This window comes from Aotus nancymaae, unplaced genomic scaffold (genome assembly GCF_030222135.1).
Source record: "Aotus nancymaae isolate 86718 unplaced genomic scaffold, 86718_ANA_hifiasm-v0.15.2.pri h1tg000003l, whole genome shotgun sequence".
Classification (NCBI taxonomy): Eukaryota; Metazoa; Chordata; class Mammalia; order Primates; family Aotidae; genus Aotus; species Aotus nancymaae.
Window position 1 is genome coordinate 3,206,382 of NW_026988414.1, and position 14,435 is coordinate 3,220,816.

A 14,435-nucleotide genomic window follows, 5' to 3' on the forward strand; every position below is an offset into this window, starting at 1 on the left:
TGGAACCGCTCTGCACTGTGCACTTACAGGGTCGGAAATTTTAGCCCATCACCCCGTTCATCTCTGGCTCCAGGGGGAGGGGGAGTGGGGGGGTGAAGGACTAGACTTTGAGCACAATTACGTGGTCCATATCTTTTTCTTGTTGTTGTTTTGGGGGGTTTTTTGCATTTTTTTTTCTCTCATCACCAATGTCTTAGTCATGCTTACAAAATAAACCTGTCAAAAAAATCACAACAAATTTAGTATAAGATCTAAGTTGGGCCAGGCCTGGTGGCTCATGCCTGTAATCTCAGTGCTTTAGGAGGCTGGGGCAGGAGGCTCTCCTGAGGCCAGAAGTTGGAGACCAGCCTGGCCAACATAGCAGGAGTTAGAGACTAGCCTGGCCCCATCTCTACTAAAAATACAAAAATTAGCCAGGCATGGTGGCACACACCTGTAATCTCAGCTACTACTTGGGAGGCTGAGGCACTAGAATTGCTTGAACCTGGGAGGCTGAGATTGCAGTGAGCCAACATTGCACCACTGCACTCCAGCATGGGCAACAGGGCAAGACTCCCTCTAAAAAAAAAAAAAAAGTCATTAATGGCTCACTTCTGTAAGCTCAGCACTTTGGGAAGCCAAGTTGGGGGATTGCTTGAACCCAGGAGTTCGAGACCAGCCCCACTAGGCTGGCCAACATGGAGAAACCCCGTCTCTACTAAAAAAATACACACAAATTAGCTGAGCATGGTGGTGCGCGCCTGTAATCCCAGCTACTTGGGAGCCTGAGGCAGGAGAATTGCTTGAACCCAGGAGACGAAGATTGCAGTAAGCTGAGATCGCGCCATTACACTCCAGCCTGGGCGATGGAGTGAGACTCTGTCTCAAACAAACAAAAAAAAAACTGTACATAAACAATCTATAAGAAACCTGGATTAAATTATCTCATTTTCAGCTCTGAATCACACTGCAGTTCAAGGCCCGAGGGTCCCCATGTATAAAGCCTTACGGAAGCCAGGCGTGGTGGTGCACGCCTGTGGAACCGGCCTCGGCAACATATCAAGACCCTGTTTCAAAAAAGTAATTTTAAAAACAAACTACGCAGAGGTCTGAGTGCTGTAATTGTCCGAACTCAGAGGAGGGCTCTGAGCCATCCAAGGTTCAGGATAGTAACCGCAATGCCAACCATTTGGGCACCTACTCCGCCCAACCCCTACCAGCCTACACGCTCCTGGAGCCGCCAGGCGCCCAGGCCACGCCCCCGCGAGCATTGGTTCTCCGATTGGACAGCTTGATGGAGGTGTGGCCGGAAGAGGCGAGTCTCATTGGCAGTGGCGTGGCCGACGGTCTGTGCGGAACATGGCGGAGCGCGGGAGAAAGCGCCCGTGCGGCCCGGTAAGTTCGGACAGCAGGACTCCGCGCAGGGCAACAGGGTGGAGACGTGACAACCAGCGGCGTGGGGGCCTGCGCCGGGGCCGGGCCGCGCCTTCTGCTTCCTGCTTCCCGCTGATCCCAGGCCGGAAGCCCTGAAGGTGCCGCGTGAGCCGCTGCGGGATGGGAACAGCGCCGGTGTCCTCTCCGGAGCCCCCGAGGGCTTCCTGGCCCCCGCTGGATTACGGAGGCGGGACTCAGCTCGCAATCTTGAATCCAGAGCCCTTTCGTGGCTATGTCTTCTCACTTCCAGGGCGACTGTGGGCAGTCCTGTCCCCTGAGCCTCAGTTTTCTCTTCTGTGGGAACTCATTCGACAGTTTCTTGAGTGCTTTCTGTGTGCCAGGCCGGGTTCCAGGCATTGGCGAAACAGCGGGCCCCTGCCCTCCTGCCACTTTCTGGGGCAGCAGTTTGCAGAGGTTCCTTGGCTTCCTTGTCGCCCCTTGTGGAGGGGCTGGCTGTTGAGGAGCAAGCGGACCCCCTCCAGGTGTGACCAGCCTCACACTCAGTCCTCCTCCCACTCCTTCTCCAGGGTGAACACGGCCAAAGGATTGAGTGGCGAAAATGGAAGCAACAGAGTAAGTAAGGGTGGGGAGTATCTGCGCCCACCCTTCCCATAGACCACTCAGCAGTGCTCAGTCAAACCTTGGAGAAAGACACCAACCGTGTCCCCTCTGGGTCCTACAGCACCCAAAGTTGGGATGCAGGGGCCAGGAGCCCTGGGGAGGCCCCCTTGCTGCCCTCTGGCTGCTCACCCAGCAGCCCTGCAGAGTCCAGGCTGACTCAATGAGTGGGAACTATCTCCTCCGCCAATCGGGATGTTCTCTTATCTAGAGAAAGAGGAGAAAAAGAAATGGAAGGATCTCAAGCTGACGAAAAAACTGGAGCGGCAGCGGGCACAGGAGGAGCAGGCAAAGCGCCAGGAAGAGGAGGAAGCAGCGGCAGAGAAGGAGGACCGCGGTGAGCTGGGGCCTTAGGGAGGGCCACAAGTTGTGGCCCACAGTAGATGTCCTGCAGGCAGAGCAGAGGCGTCATATCTGGAAGGGCCCTTACAGACCAGTAGGTCCAAACATGTCCTGATGGAGAAACTGGGGCCCAGAGAAGGGAGGGAGCCAACTAGCTGAGTTCTGACTTACTGCTTAGGTAAATTTCCAGCCTATGGAATGTAAGCCTCATCTCTCTCTCTATTTTTTTTTGAGACAGAGTCTTGCTCTGTCACCCAGATTGGAGTGCAGTGGCACCATTTCTGCTCACTGCAACCTCCACTGCCCAAGTTCAAGCAATTTTCTTCCCTCGGCCTCCCAAGTACTTGGGATTACAGGAGTGTGCCACCACACCTGGCTAATTTTCGTATTATTAGTAGATACATGGTTGCACCATGTTGGCCAGGCTGGTCTCGAATTTCTGACCTCAGGTGATCCATTCACCTCAGCCTCCCAAAGTGCCAGGATTATAGGTGTGAGCCACCAAGCCCAGCCCAAGCATAGTATCTCTTAACTTAGACCTCTAGAAGTTCATGATCTTCATGATTTTTTTTATTGACCATTTTCTGTGTGCTTTACTTTCATTTAATTATTTTGATTTCACAAGAATAACAGAAAACTACAAAGAAAGGAACAATCCCGGCAAACATTGTAGCAAGTTCATTCAGTTATATCTACTTATCCTTGTGTAGCAGAGTAGATACAATGTTACAACAGTGAAACCATCAACAGTGAAACCATGTTATCTAAGTGCTTCCTCCCCCCCTTTTTTTTTTTTTTTTTGAAGACAGAGTTTTACTCTTGTTGTCCAAGCTGGAGTGCAATGACACAATCTCAGCTCACTGCAACCTTGGCCTCCCAAGTTAAAGCTATTCTCCTACTTCAGCCTCCCAGGTAGCTGGGACTACAGGCATGTGCCACCATGCCTGGCTAATTTTTTGTATTTAGTGGAGACAGGGTTTCACCATGTTGGTCAGGCTGGTCTTGAACTCCTGACCTCAGGTAAGCCACTGTGCCTGGCCTATTTTTTTTTTTTTTTTAGACATAGTCTTACTCTCTTGCCCAGGCTGGAGTGCAATGGCAGAATTGCAGCTCACTGCAACTTCCACCTCCCGGGTTTAAGCGATTCTCTTGCCTCAGCCTCCCAAGTAGCTGGGATTATAGGCATGTGCCACCATGCTCTGCTAGTTTTTGTATTTTTAGTACAGATGACATTTCGCCATTTTGGCCAGGCTGGTCTTGAACTCCTGACCTCAGGTGATCCGCCTGCCTCGGCCTCCTAAAGTGCTGAGATTATAGGAGTGAGCCACCTTTTGTGATACCTTGGGCCATGTGTTTGATTTCCTGGGGCTGAAGGTTCCTCGCCTGTAAATGGGGATAATGGCAGTGTCCTCATGGGATGAAGTTAATGGCCATTGGGTTAATGTGTACACACAAAAGGCTTATTAGATGCCAGCTTACATTTGATCCCCATTTGATAGCTGGAGAACCGAGGTAGGTAGGGGGACAGGATATGAACTTAGGCCACTGCTGCTGCCCACTCCACAGCCTCACCCAGTGGTCTGCCCTGCTCAAAGGAGCCTCGGAGATTGCTGCATCGTTTTCCTCCTGGGAGACCGAGGCCCAGAGAGGGGAAGTGGATCTATTTTGCTCACCTCAAAATTCCTCCCATTTGGGAAATTCTCTAACCTTGGGCATTGGGACAAAGGAAGGGAGAGGAGGGTAGGGGGCCCTTGCCTCTCAGGCTGACTGGGAACACCCCTTCCTTCAGGGCGGCCCTACACCTTAAGCATAGCCCTGCCGGGCTCCATCCTGGACAATGCCCAGTCGCCAGAGCTTCGCACCTACCTGGCCGGTCAGATTGCCAGAGCCTGCGCCATCTTCTGTGTGGATGAGATCGTGGTGTTTGATGAGGAGGGCCAGGATGCCAAGTGAGGGGCCATCCCACAGGGTGCCAGGGCTCGGGGAGACGGAGGGGCTGCCGGGATGGGCCAAGGCGTCACCCTGCCCCCTGTCCACATGCCTAGCTCTTCCCTCATGCCCTGCCTGAATTACTCCCTCTGTATCCTTAGTGGGTAGAGTTGCCGGGTGAGGGTGATGACTGCAGAGGTGGGATTGGGAGCCAGAGGCCTAAACCCAACCTCAGCTGTCACCCGGGCTGGAGTGCAGTGGCACAGTCATGGCTCACTGCAGCCCCTACTTCCTGGGCTCAGGTGATCCTCCCAACTCAGCCTCCTGAGAAGCTGCGATTATAGGCGTGCACTTGTAGGGAGGAGCTCTTGAAGGGGCCACAGCTGGATCCTGAGCCCCCAACTCTCTCTCCAGGACTGTGGAGGGGCAATTCACCGGAGTTGGCAAGAAGGGGCAGGCGTGCGTGCAGTTGGCCCGGATCCTGCAGTACCTGGAGTGTCCACAGTAAGGGTGTTCCCCCAGAGCAGGAGGGAGGGCTGTGTCAAAGTGGAGGCCAGGTAGGAGGCAGCTTCCCCTGGGAACATCCCTAGGTCAGCATTCTTTCTCAGGTACCTGAGGAAGGCGTTCTTCCCCAAGCACCAGGATCTACAGTTTGCAGGTAAGGCTGTGTGGGCCCACCCCCCATTTCCCCTGGATGGTGCCACAGACACTGAGAGACCACCCAGTCCTACCCCGCACTATCCAGTTGGGAAAGCAGGCCCAGGAGAGCAAGACCTGTGCCTGATGCCAAGCTGCAGGTCTGTGGCAGAGCTGGGCCTCTGCTCCAGGGTCCCCACTGCACCCTGTGTGCCCAGCACTTCCCAGACTCCTCCCGGCCCTGCCTCCACAGGGCTCCTGAACCCCTTGGACAGCCCCCACCACATGCGTCAGGATGAGGAATCCGAGTTCAGAGAGGGCGTCGTGGTGGATCGGCCCACCAGGCCAGGCCACGGCTCCTTTGTTAACTGTGGCATGAAAAAGGTAGGAACAAAAAGGTGGGCTGGGACACACCTCCAGGACACATCCTGGCAGTGGAGGGCAAGCAGGGGGATGTTGGGGGAGCCCTGGACCTGCCTGAAATCCCTCACTCATGCAAATTTGGGCCAGAGAATTGGCAAAATGGGGCTCAATAGATAAACCCAGGAATGAATTCACTGTTGCTTAAAAAGCAAATGAACAGAAGACAGTCCTCATGGTCCAAACAAAACCCTGCAGAAACAAGTTGAAAGTCACCCTGGAGCTGCTCCTGTGTGGCGCGGAGTCAAGCTGGGACGGGGGCATTCATCTGCCGCCTCGTTACCCTCAAGTCTCCTCAAGTCAGAGACAGAAACGTGCATGTGTATGGGGCCCCCTCCTGTCAGAAAGCACAAGCCGGGCGCGGTGGCTCACCCCTGTAATCCCAGCACTTTGGGAGGCTGAGGCAGGCGGATCACTTGAGGTCAGAAGTTCAAGACCAGCCTGGCCAACATGGTGAAACTCTGTCTCTACTAAAAGTACAAAAATTAGCCAGGTGTGGTGGCGTGCCTGTAATCCCAGCTACTCAGGAAACTGAGGCAGGAGATTCACTTGAACCCGGGAGACAGAGGGGGCAGTGAGACGAGACCATGCCACTGCACACCACCCTAGGTGACAGCAAGACTGCGTCTCAAAAAATAAAGTGGCAGAGCTATCAAAATGTAGAAAACTGGGTTTCATCTACTTCTATGCTGTGCCATGAGTGCCCCAAACGTGCATGTTTGGCCAGTGGCCTGTGTTTTGCATAAATAGTTTCTTGTGAGCAGGTCCCCCCAGTGCCAGGGGTGGAGGGTGCCAGGTTGACCTGGACCCCCGGACCCCTTGCCAGCCCTAGGACTCCCCTCGCAGCATCTGTTTTTTTTGTTTGTTTGTTTTTTGTTTTTTGTTTTTGAGACGGAGTTTCGCTCTTGTTACCCAGGCTGGAGTGCAATGGCGCGATCTCGGCTCACCGCAACCTCCGCCTCCTGGGTTCAGGCAATTCTCCTGCCTCAGCCTCCCGAGTAGCTGGGACTACAGGCGTGTGCCACCATGCCCAACTAATTTTTTGTATTTTTAGTAGAGACGGGGTTTCACCTTGTTGACCAGGATGGTCTCGATCTCTTGACCTCGTGATCCACCCGCCTTGGCCCCCCAAAGTGCTGGGATTACAGGCGTGAGCCACCGCGCCCGGCACCCCTCCGGCAGCATCTGAAAGAGCCATGACCCCTGCTGATCTTGAGGGGAATGGCACTGATTTCTTCTGGCTTCTCCCCAGGAGGTGAAGATCGATAAGAACCTGGAGCCCGGGCTTCGGGTGACCGTGCGACTGAACCAGCAGCAGCTGCCAGGTATCTGGAAGGTTCCCCAGCCCCTGGGTTGGCCTGACCAGCTCCAGGGCTCAGAGCCACCTCCTTCCATTCCCTGTCCCCTCATCCCGTCTTACAGACTCTGTTACCCCTCCAGAATGCAAGACCTACCGTGGCAAGGTGGTATCATCGCAGGACCCTCGCACCAAAGCTGGTCTCTACTGGGGCTACACCGTCCGTCTGGCCTCCTGCCTCAGTAAGGACAGAGCTTCCTTCTCTGAATATCCATCCATCCCTCTGGGAGGTGGCCGGGAGCCTTGCCTGACCCAAGTGTCAGACCAAGGTTCTTGTCCTGTCAATGTGCTATGTGTCCCTGGGCAAGTGATTTTCCTTCTCTGGGTCTCGTTCTCCCTGGATGCACTGCCTGGAACGCTGTAAAAGACTACTGAGCAAAAGTATCATCACTGATTAATGTTTCTGTGGGGTTGGCAAGGGGGACAAAAGGGCCAGAAATGTCAGAGGTCCACTTCGTGCTATTGTCTCCAGCCCGGGTGACAGCTGAGGTTGGGTTTAGGCCTCTGGTGCCCAATCCCACCTCTGCGGTCATCACCCCCACCCGGCAACTCTACCCACTAAGGATTACAGAGGGAGTATTTCAGGCAGGGCATGAGGGAAGAGCACAGGGCAGAGAGACTGGCTAGAACAGACCTTCCTGTCCAGTCTCTGCTCTGTTCCCCAGCCAGGCACAGGCTTGGTCTCCGTCCTGCTCAGTCCTTGACTTCCCAGGAACAGCTCTACATGCACCCCCCAACACACACACCCCTGCTTCAGTACACACACATGCCCCAAGTTGTGGCTTGTGGGGAGCAGGACCCGCACTGAGCTGGCCCCATCCCCAGGTGCTGTGTTTGCCGAGGCCCCCTTCCAAGACGGGTATGACCTGACCATCGGGACTTCAGAGCGCGGCTCGGATGTGGCCTCTGCCCAGCTTCCCAACTTCAGGTGGGTACCTCCTGGGGCCGGGGCCAGACCAGGAGGAATGTGGCCAGGAACCTGCATGGTGGGTGAAGCTGCCCAGATGGGCCCCTGCTGCCTGGGGTGGCGAGGGGCTGAGGCTGGGCGCTGTGCTCAGTGGGGCCTCGATGAGCACTCGAGCCACCCCCTCTTGCACGTGCCAGGCATGCGCTTGTGGTGTTCGGGGGCCTCCAGGGGCTGGAAGCTGGAGTGGATGCTGACCCCAACCTGGAGGTGGCTGAACCCAGTGTCCTCTTCGACCTGTATGTCAACACGTGTCCGGGCCAGGGTAGCCGCACCATCCGCACGGAGGTAAGTCCGCCTGCCTCCCCACCGCCAGCCGCCGGGGCCTCGGGATCGCTCCAAGTAGGGGTTGCCACTCTTGCCCTTCCACTCACTCTTGCCCGTGGCTGCTTGTCTGGAGGTGGTCCTCTCACCCCCTCTCAGCCTCTGACCACAGCAGTCTTGTGGCAGGGACAGGACATGACCTTATACCCAACACTGCGTCAGGCGGGGTACAGCTAGGAGTCAACCCTGGGTGCCAGCGCACGTCCTGGGCTCCCAGGATGTGTTACCCAGGGGGCTCTGCCCACCCCTGCTCCGGCCTCTGCTTCCTTAGCTGTGCATTCGGTGATCTTCCAGGGTCCTGGTTCTGCCCCTTCCTTGTGTGTGACCATGGTGGACACAGCAACACTCCCCTTGGGGTCTCACTTGCATCTGTCCCTCGGGGGAAGCTATGTGCAGCTGGAGCTTCCCAGGAACGGCTCTACCCACCCTGGGCCTTATGGAACCTGGAGTCAGGCATAGGATGCTGTGCTATGGGCACTCTGCTGGGGAGGCTGGTACTCCCATCAGTCTCGCAGCGTGGCCAGCCCTGTCTACCCATCCCTAAGGCCTTGCCCAGGCCAAGTGCTCTGAGCCTGCCAGCCATACGCCCCAGCAAGAACTTGGCTCCCACCCTTCCAACACCTGTGTGAGGGCTGAGAACTTCCTGCCCATCTCCTTGACCTCCCCTGGCCCTGGGAGGTGGGCATTGTTACGTTCACCCCCATTTTACAGAAGCGGAGACTGAGGAGCAGGCTGTGTGGCTCTCCAGGTGGCAGGTGTGCAGTATCAACCTCACCAGGCCCTGCTAAGGACGGTGGGCCCCAGTGGGCTGCGTCTTGGGCAGCCAGCCTCTGCAGACAGGTTGGGAGCGGGGGCACCCGCTGGTCTCCAGGCCCCAGCCCACTGCCACACTTCTCTTCCAGGAAGCCATCCTCATCTCCCTGGCTGCCCTGCAGCCTGGCCTCACCCAGGCAGGTGCCCGGCACACCTGAACGTTCTAAGGGGCCCAGGACATGAGTGAAGCAGTAGTGAAAACAGAGGCTCTGCAGGTCACTTGGGACAGACGCAGACAGACTGGCTCCAAAAATCCCCACCTTTAATGTTCCCCGGCCCGTACACACCCACAGTCTCGCTGGGCTCTGCCCTCACTTGCTGCCTGCTGTGATGGCCTTGAGGCTGCCTGCCCGCGCCAGGATGTTTGGCACAAACAGCAGCCCCGAGGCCCGCTCGATGCTCTCAATGGGCACCAGGAAGCGCTCCAGGGGGATGGCCTCGTCCACAGGCGCGTTGGGCATCACATAGGAGTGGAGCTCGATTTGCCCGCCTGCTGCCTCCAGGATCAGTACCTTGAAGAAGTGTGTGGGCACTGCCACGTGGTTCTTGCCAATGACCTGGTACTTCACATAGGATTTCCCATCAGCCTCTGTCCTGTGGGCAGACCCAGGCACATGTGGACTGGAGGCCTGGTTGAACCCAAGGCCACGTCTTCCAGGAAGCCTTCCCTGATCTGTCCTCTAACTTCTATCAACCTGGCGGACCACCCTCTCACTGTGAGACTTCTTTGCCCTGCCTGGCTCCTGCTCTAGGCTGGAACTGTCTTCAGGGTGGAGGCTAACTCTTTCCCTCTGTTTTCCTCATGCCCAACACTGGGTCAGGCAGAGTGGGCGACAATAAACGCTGCTAGAAGAATTGAGCCTTCTGAATATTCACATTCATCTGGGGGGACACTTAACGACTGTCCGTCTCTCACCACGGAGGTGAGCACCAAGTGGGCAAGGACGGTGACACCGGACGAGGGCTTCCCCTCCTCCCTTGCTGCGGGTCATAGGAGGCACCTGCTAATGAAATTTGATCAGTGCCCCAACCACTGCCTTGGCCAGCCCATGCTAAGCCCTTACCATGGGCCAGGCCCTGGGGAAGCATGTGACATCAACCAAGAGGTCACAGGTTTTGGCCCTGTTTTGCAGGGGAGGACACGGGTCATTTGCCCACAGCACCAAGGGACTAGGTGACGAGGCCTGGATTCCATTCCGAGCCTGTGGATTCCAGAGCGAGCTGCTCAGCCCCGACCTATTGCCTCCGCAGCCCAGAGAAGCCACGGAGCACGGCCAGAGGGGCTCAGTCGCTTCCACCTGGGAGGCAAGGGTGGAGGCCCTGGGTCAGGCAGATCTGAGTTCACACTCCTGAGAAGGGTGGAGGAAAGTGCTCCAAGCAGAGCAGAGACTGAAGGTGGGAGAGCTTGGTGCACCGGGGACCTGCAGGAGTTTCCATATGAGCAGAACAGGATTGGGTAGGTGTGGCAAGAGGTGACAGCAGGGAGAAGCGGGGCAGATTCAGGGCCTGCTGCTGCCCATGGGCAGAGGAGAGATGGTAGGAGGGTACCCAAAAGGTCTTTGGCTGTGGAAGTGGAATGAGGGGACCAAAGGCAGGGAAGCTGACAGACTCGCCAAGACACCAGATGAGTAGTGAACAGGTGTCGACCCAGAGCCTGGGGCAAGCCCGGCCCTGTGAGTGACAGTAGGGGCCTGGAGTGGGAGGGCCTGCCACCCCCCAGCCCCCTGGTTTCCACCTTACCTGGGCAGGAAGAGTGGCCCTGTGCAGACATAGACGTTCTGGTAGCTGCGGGTCAAGCTACGGCTGTACTTCTCCAGGTTGTTCCAGGCATTCTGGTTGAGGTGGGGCACCTGGGAGGAGAGGTGGGGCTTAGCAGGACTGTGGCTGGGACCCTTCCTCTATCAGACGGCTGCCCCGGCCCTGAGCGGGTGGACGTGCCCAGAGATGCCCAGTCGGGGGCAAGCATGAGGAAACTGAGGAGCAAGGAATGAAAGTCACTCCCTGAAGCCACATGGAGCCGGGCAGGGCTGACAGAGTGCTAGCCACCACCTGTCCCTCCCACAGCCCAGGTGTCAAAGCTCCCAAGAGCTGAATGAAGGAAGGAGCATGTCTCCACCTTTCAGAGAGAAGGACTGAGGCCTGTCCTCAGCCCCACCCCGGGGCTCATGGGAAGACCAGCCCTCCCAACCACCAACGCTTTCCTTTTCCCAGTGTGAGCCACAGAAGAGCCTATCTGGGAATGTTACGAATCTGCCTCCATCTTGAGCTCTCCAAGCCTTGGACAATGGAAAGTGGGTAGGGGGCTGTGCTCTGGAAGGAGGCTGGGTCACAGGCTGCTGCCCTATGGGCTCCACCCAGAGCCCCACGGCAGCCTCCATCCTCTGGTGCCAGGCTCTACTGGGAACAGGCCAAGAGGGTGGCTGGCCCAGGGTGCACAGTGCCTGGCACTAACAGCTTGACGGTGGGCCAGGTGTCTGCCTCGAAACTGATCCAAGGCAGGCAGTGTAGGACGATGTCTGGAGGCCCACGGTTTTATAGGCCAGGAGTCCCCAACACCTGGGCCACAGACTGGTACCAGAACTGGGCCACACAGGAGGTGAGCAGCAGACGAGCACCGGAAGCTTCACCTGTATTTACAGCCACGCCCCATCGTTGGCATGGCAGCCTGAGCTCCGCCTCCTGTCAGATCAGTGGCGGCAACAGATTCTCAAAGAAGCCGGAACCCTATGGTGAACTGAGCATGCAAGGAGGTTGTGCGCTCCTTTTGAGAATCTAATGCCTGATCTGTCATTGTCGCCCATCACCTCCAGACAGGACTGTCTAGTCGCAGGGAAACAAGCTCAGGGCTCCCACTGATTCTACGTTACTGTGAGTTGTATATTTCACTCTATATTACAGTGTAATCATAACGGAAATAAAGTGCACGATAAATGTAATGCACTTGAATCATCCCGAAACCTGCCCTGACCCACCAAGCCGTGGAAAAACTGTCTTCCACGAAACCGGACCCTGGGGCCAAAAAGGTTGGGGGCTGCGGTTCTACCCAGACTGCCTGCCTTCTGCTGTGTGACACTGTCCGTCACTTTGCCTCTGTGAGCCTCAGCGCCGCATCACTACCGCGGGAGGAAGGTGAAGAACGGTACAGTCCCCATTTTTCAGACGAGGAAAGCGACGTTCCGGGGTGCCCAGGGTTCGCAGTTGGAGCTCAAGCCCCGGTCGGCCTGCAGAGCAGCCGCCGGGAGCCCAGGGCTCCTCCCTCCCGCCACGGAGTGCGACTGCGAGCCCCGGCCGAGGGCGCGTGGGCAGCTGCCCCGTCTGCAGAGGAACACGCCGAGGCCCCGCATTCCGCGACCGGCCCAGCGCGGGGGCGCTACCTGGGGCGCGACGTTGCTCAGGTAGAACGTGTCGTCCATGGCCTTCTGGCTCCAGCGGTGGTTGGCGGCGGCGGCCAGGTGGCCGCGGTCGAAGCCGCTGCCGCGGTAGTCGGCGTTGGTGGCGCGGTGGTACGCATGCACCGAGTCGTCCTCGCGGAAGTCGCACGCGCGGCGGTCGCCGTCGCCGCGGAGTCGCTCGGGCCGCAGCTGCTCCACCACCCAGAGCGCGCCGCGGGTGCGCGGGTCGTAGCACAGCACGTACGACTCGCGGCTCTTGAGCTGCGCCAGCCCCGGCAGCCCGTACTTGGCCAGCTCGCCCGGGCCGCGGCCCGCAGGTCCCCCCGGCACGGCGGGCAAGTCAGCGGCCGCCGCCACGGGCAGCACGGGCAACCGACCCAGCAGCCCCGGCGCCGCCTGCGCGTCCTCCCGCCGCCGCCGCCAGCTCTCGGCGGCAGCGCCCAGCCCCGCGCCCAGCGCCAGGGTCAGGCCGGCCTGCAGCGCCCGCATGGCGTGGGGGCGACCTCCGGTGGGCGACCCAAGAGCTCTTAAAGGAGCCGCGCCGGGGTACCCACTGCGGGGACCGGGCTGCTAGGACCGCGGGCGATAGTGACTTCCCTTCCACTCACAAACGCTCCCAAGAACTTGGGACTCAGAACCCAAAGAGGAGCAGCCGGCCCCAGGCGGGTGTCCCCGGCGCCCTTTCTCTGCATATTTAATATGCAGCCTGAGGGGCGTGGCACCCTCAGCTCAGCTCGCGATTGGCCACCGTCTGGTCTGGTTCCGCCCCCACCTCGCAGGCGCCCTGCCTGTCTGGGGGCGCCCCCTCCTCTGCGCCTGCGCAAGACCTCCTGCTTAATAAGCACCTCGACAAGGTCCAGCACTGTCGAGGGCTTTTATTGTCACTGCTTAGTCTCACCCTTTACACGGCCCGGAGAGGGAGCTCCTAGCTCGTAGAGCAAGCACAGGGCCCCAGAAATATCTAGCCCCAGGCTATCCTCCATGACACCATAAAATAAGCCCCGCAATTCTACCAAATTGGCAAAGGTTTTGTTTTGTTTTGTGATGGAGTTTCGCTCTTGTTGCCCAGGCTGGGGTGCAATGGTGCAATCACAGCTCACTGCAACTTCTGGCTCTCAGGTTCAAAGCATCCTCCCTGGAGCTGGGACTACAAGCACGTGTCACCACACACAACTTTTTTTTTCTTTTCTTTTTTTGGAGTGACAAGATTTTGCCATGTTGCCCAGGCTGGTCTCAAATTTCTGAGCTCAAGTGATCTACCTGCCTCAGCTTCCCAAAGTGCTGGGATTACAGGTGTGAGCCACCATGCCTGGGCAATTTTTTCTATTTCTCTGTAAGATGACATTGGAATCCCCATAAAAATAGGGATTACATAGAATCCGTAGATCACATTGGGTAGTATGTACATTTTAACATTAATTTTTCCAATCCATGAACAAGGAATGTTCTTTTTCTTCAGTGTTTTATAGTTTTCAGTGTACAGGTCTTTTACCTCCTTGATTAAATTTCTTCCTAAATTTCTCTTTTTTTTTGGTGGGGGGTACTTACTGTGAATGAGTTTTTTTCTATTTCTTGTCTTTTTTCTGAATTCATGTTTTTTATTTCTGCCTTTTTTCTTGATTTTTTAGATAGCTGGATAGTATACAGAAATGCTGGTGTTTGTTGATTTTGTATCTTGCCGCTTTACTGAATTAATTCTAAAAGCGTTTTGGTGTTTAAGGTTTTTTCTAACATAAGATCATGTTGTTGGCAAACAGAGACAATTTCACTTCCTCCTTTCCTATCTGGATGCTTTTTCTTTCTCTTGCCTAACTGGTCTAGCTGGTACTTCCAGTACTATGTGGAATGAAAGCAGAGAGTGGGCATCCTTGTCTTGTTCCTGATCTTAGAGGAAAAACTTCTCATCTTTGAGTATGTTAGCTGGGGTCATGCCATATATAGCTGTAATTGTTATATACCATATATGTTGAAGTACATTCTTTCTTTACCTACTTTGAGTTTTCATCATGAAAAGATGTTGAATTTTGTTAAATGCTTTTTCTACAGAGAATGGGATGATCTAAGCTGTTTTTTTTTTTTTGAGACGGCGTTTCACTCTTGTTGCCCAGGTTGGAAAGCTATGGCGCAATCTCAGCTCACTGCAACCTCCACCTCCCAGGTTCAAGCAATTCTCCTGCCTCAGCCTCCCGAGTAGCTGGGATTACAGGCGTGCGCCACCACACCAGGC

At 56.3% G+C, this 14,435-nt stretch overlaps 2 protein-coding genes and 1 long non-coding RNA gene across 5 annotated transcripts; 1 reads left to right on the forward strand and 2 right to left on the reverse strand.

Annotated features, from left to right (window-relative positions):
* The first annotated feature begins 1,308 nt into the window (after positions 1-1,308).
* On the forward strand, positions 1,309-9,690 carry SPOUT1 (SPOUT domain containing methyltransferase 1). Of its 3 annotated transcripts, none has more exons than XM_064377314.1 (12): positions 1,309-1,374; positions 1,941-1,986; positions 2,243-2,368; positions 4,163-4,322; positions 4,717-4,806; positions 4,911-4,960; positions 5,192-5,322; positions 6,611-6,683; positions 6,799-6,897; positions 7,541-7,643; positions 7,820-7,967; positions 8,715-9,690. In XM_064377314.1, the coding sequence occupies exons 1-12, from the start codon at positions 1,339-1,341 to the stop codon at positions 8,997-8,999; spliced, it is 1,347 nt and encodes a 448-aa protein (XP_064233384.1). In that variant the 5' UTR covers positions 1,309-1,338; the 3' UTR covers positions 9,000-9,690. The 3 variants fall into 3 exon arrangements, with proteins under 3 accessions (XP_064233384.1, XP_064233392.1, XP_064233386.1); XM_064377322.1 differs by having other exon boundaries at positions 8,906-9,688; XM_064377316.1 differs by lacking the exon at positions 8,715-9,690 and having other exon boundaries at positions 7,820-8,443.
* Positions 2,971-4,514, reverse strand: LOC135275405 (uncharacterized). Its single transcript, XR_010343014.1, has 2 exons — positions 3,853-4,514; positions 2,971-3,756 (listed from the first exon to the last, which is right to left on the reverse strand). It is a non-coding gene; the product is annotated as an uncharacterized LOC135275405 (long non-coding RNA).
* On the reverse strand, positions 8,728-12,898 carry ENDOG (endonuclease G). The gene is made up of 3 exons (XM_064377325.1): positions 12,191-12,898; positions 10,557-10,666; positions 8,728-9,410 (listed from the first exon to the last, which is right to left on the reverse strand). The coding sequence occupies exons 1-3, from the start codon at positions 12,695-12,697 to the stop codon at positions 9,128-9,130; spliced, it is 900 nt and encodes a 299-aa protein (XP_064233395.1). The 5' UTR covers positions 12,698-12,898; the 3' UTR covers positions 8,728-9,127.
* Between the last annotated feature and the right edge of the window lie 1,537 nt (positions 12,899-14,435).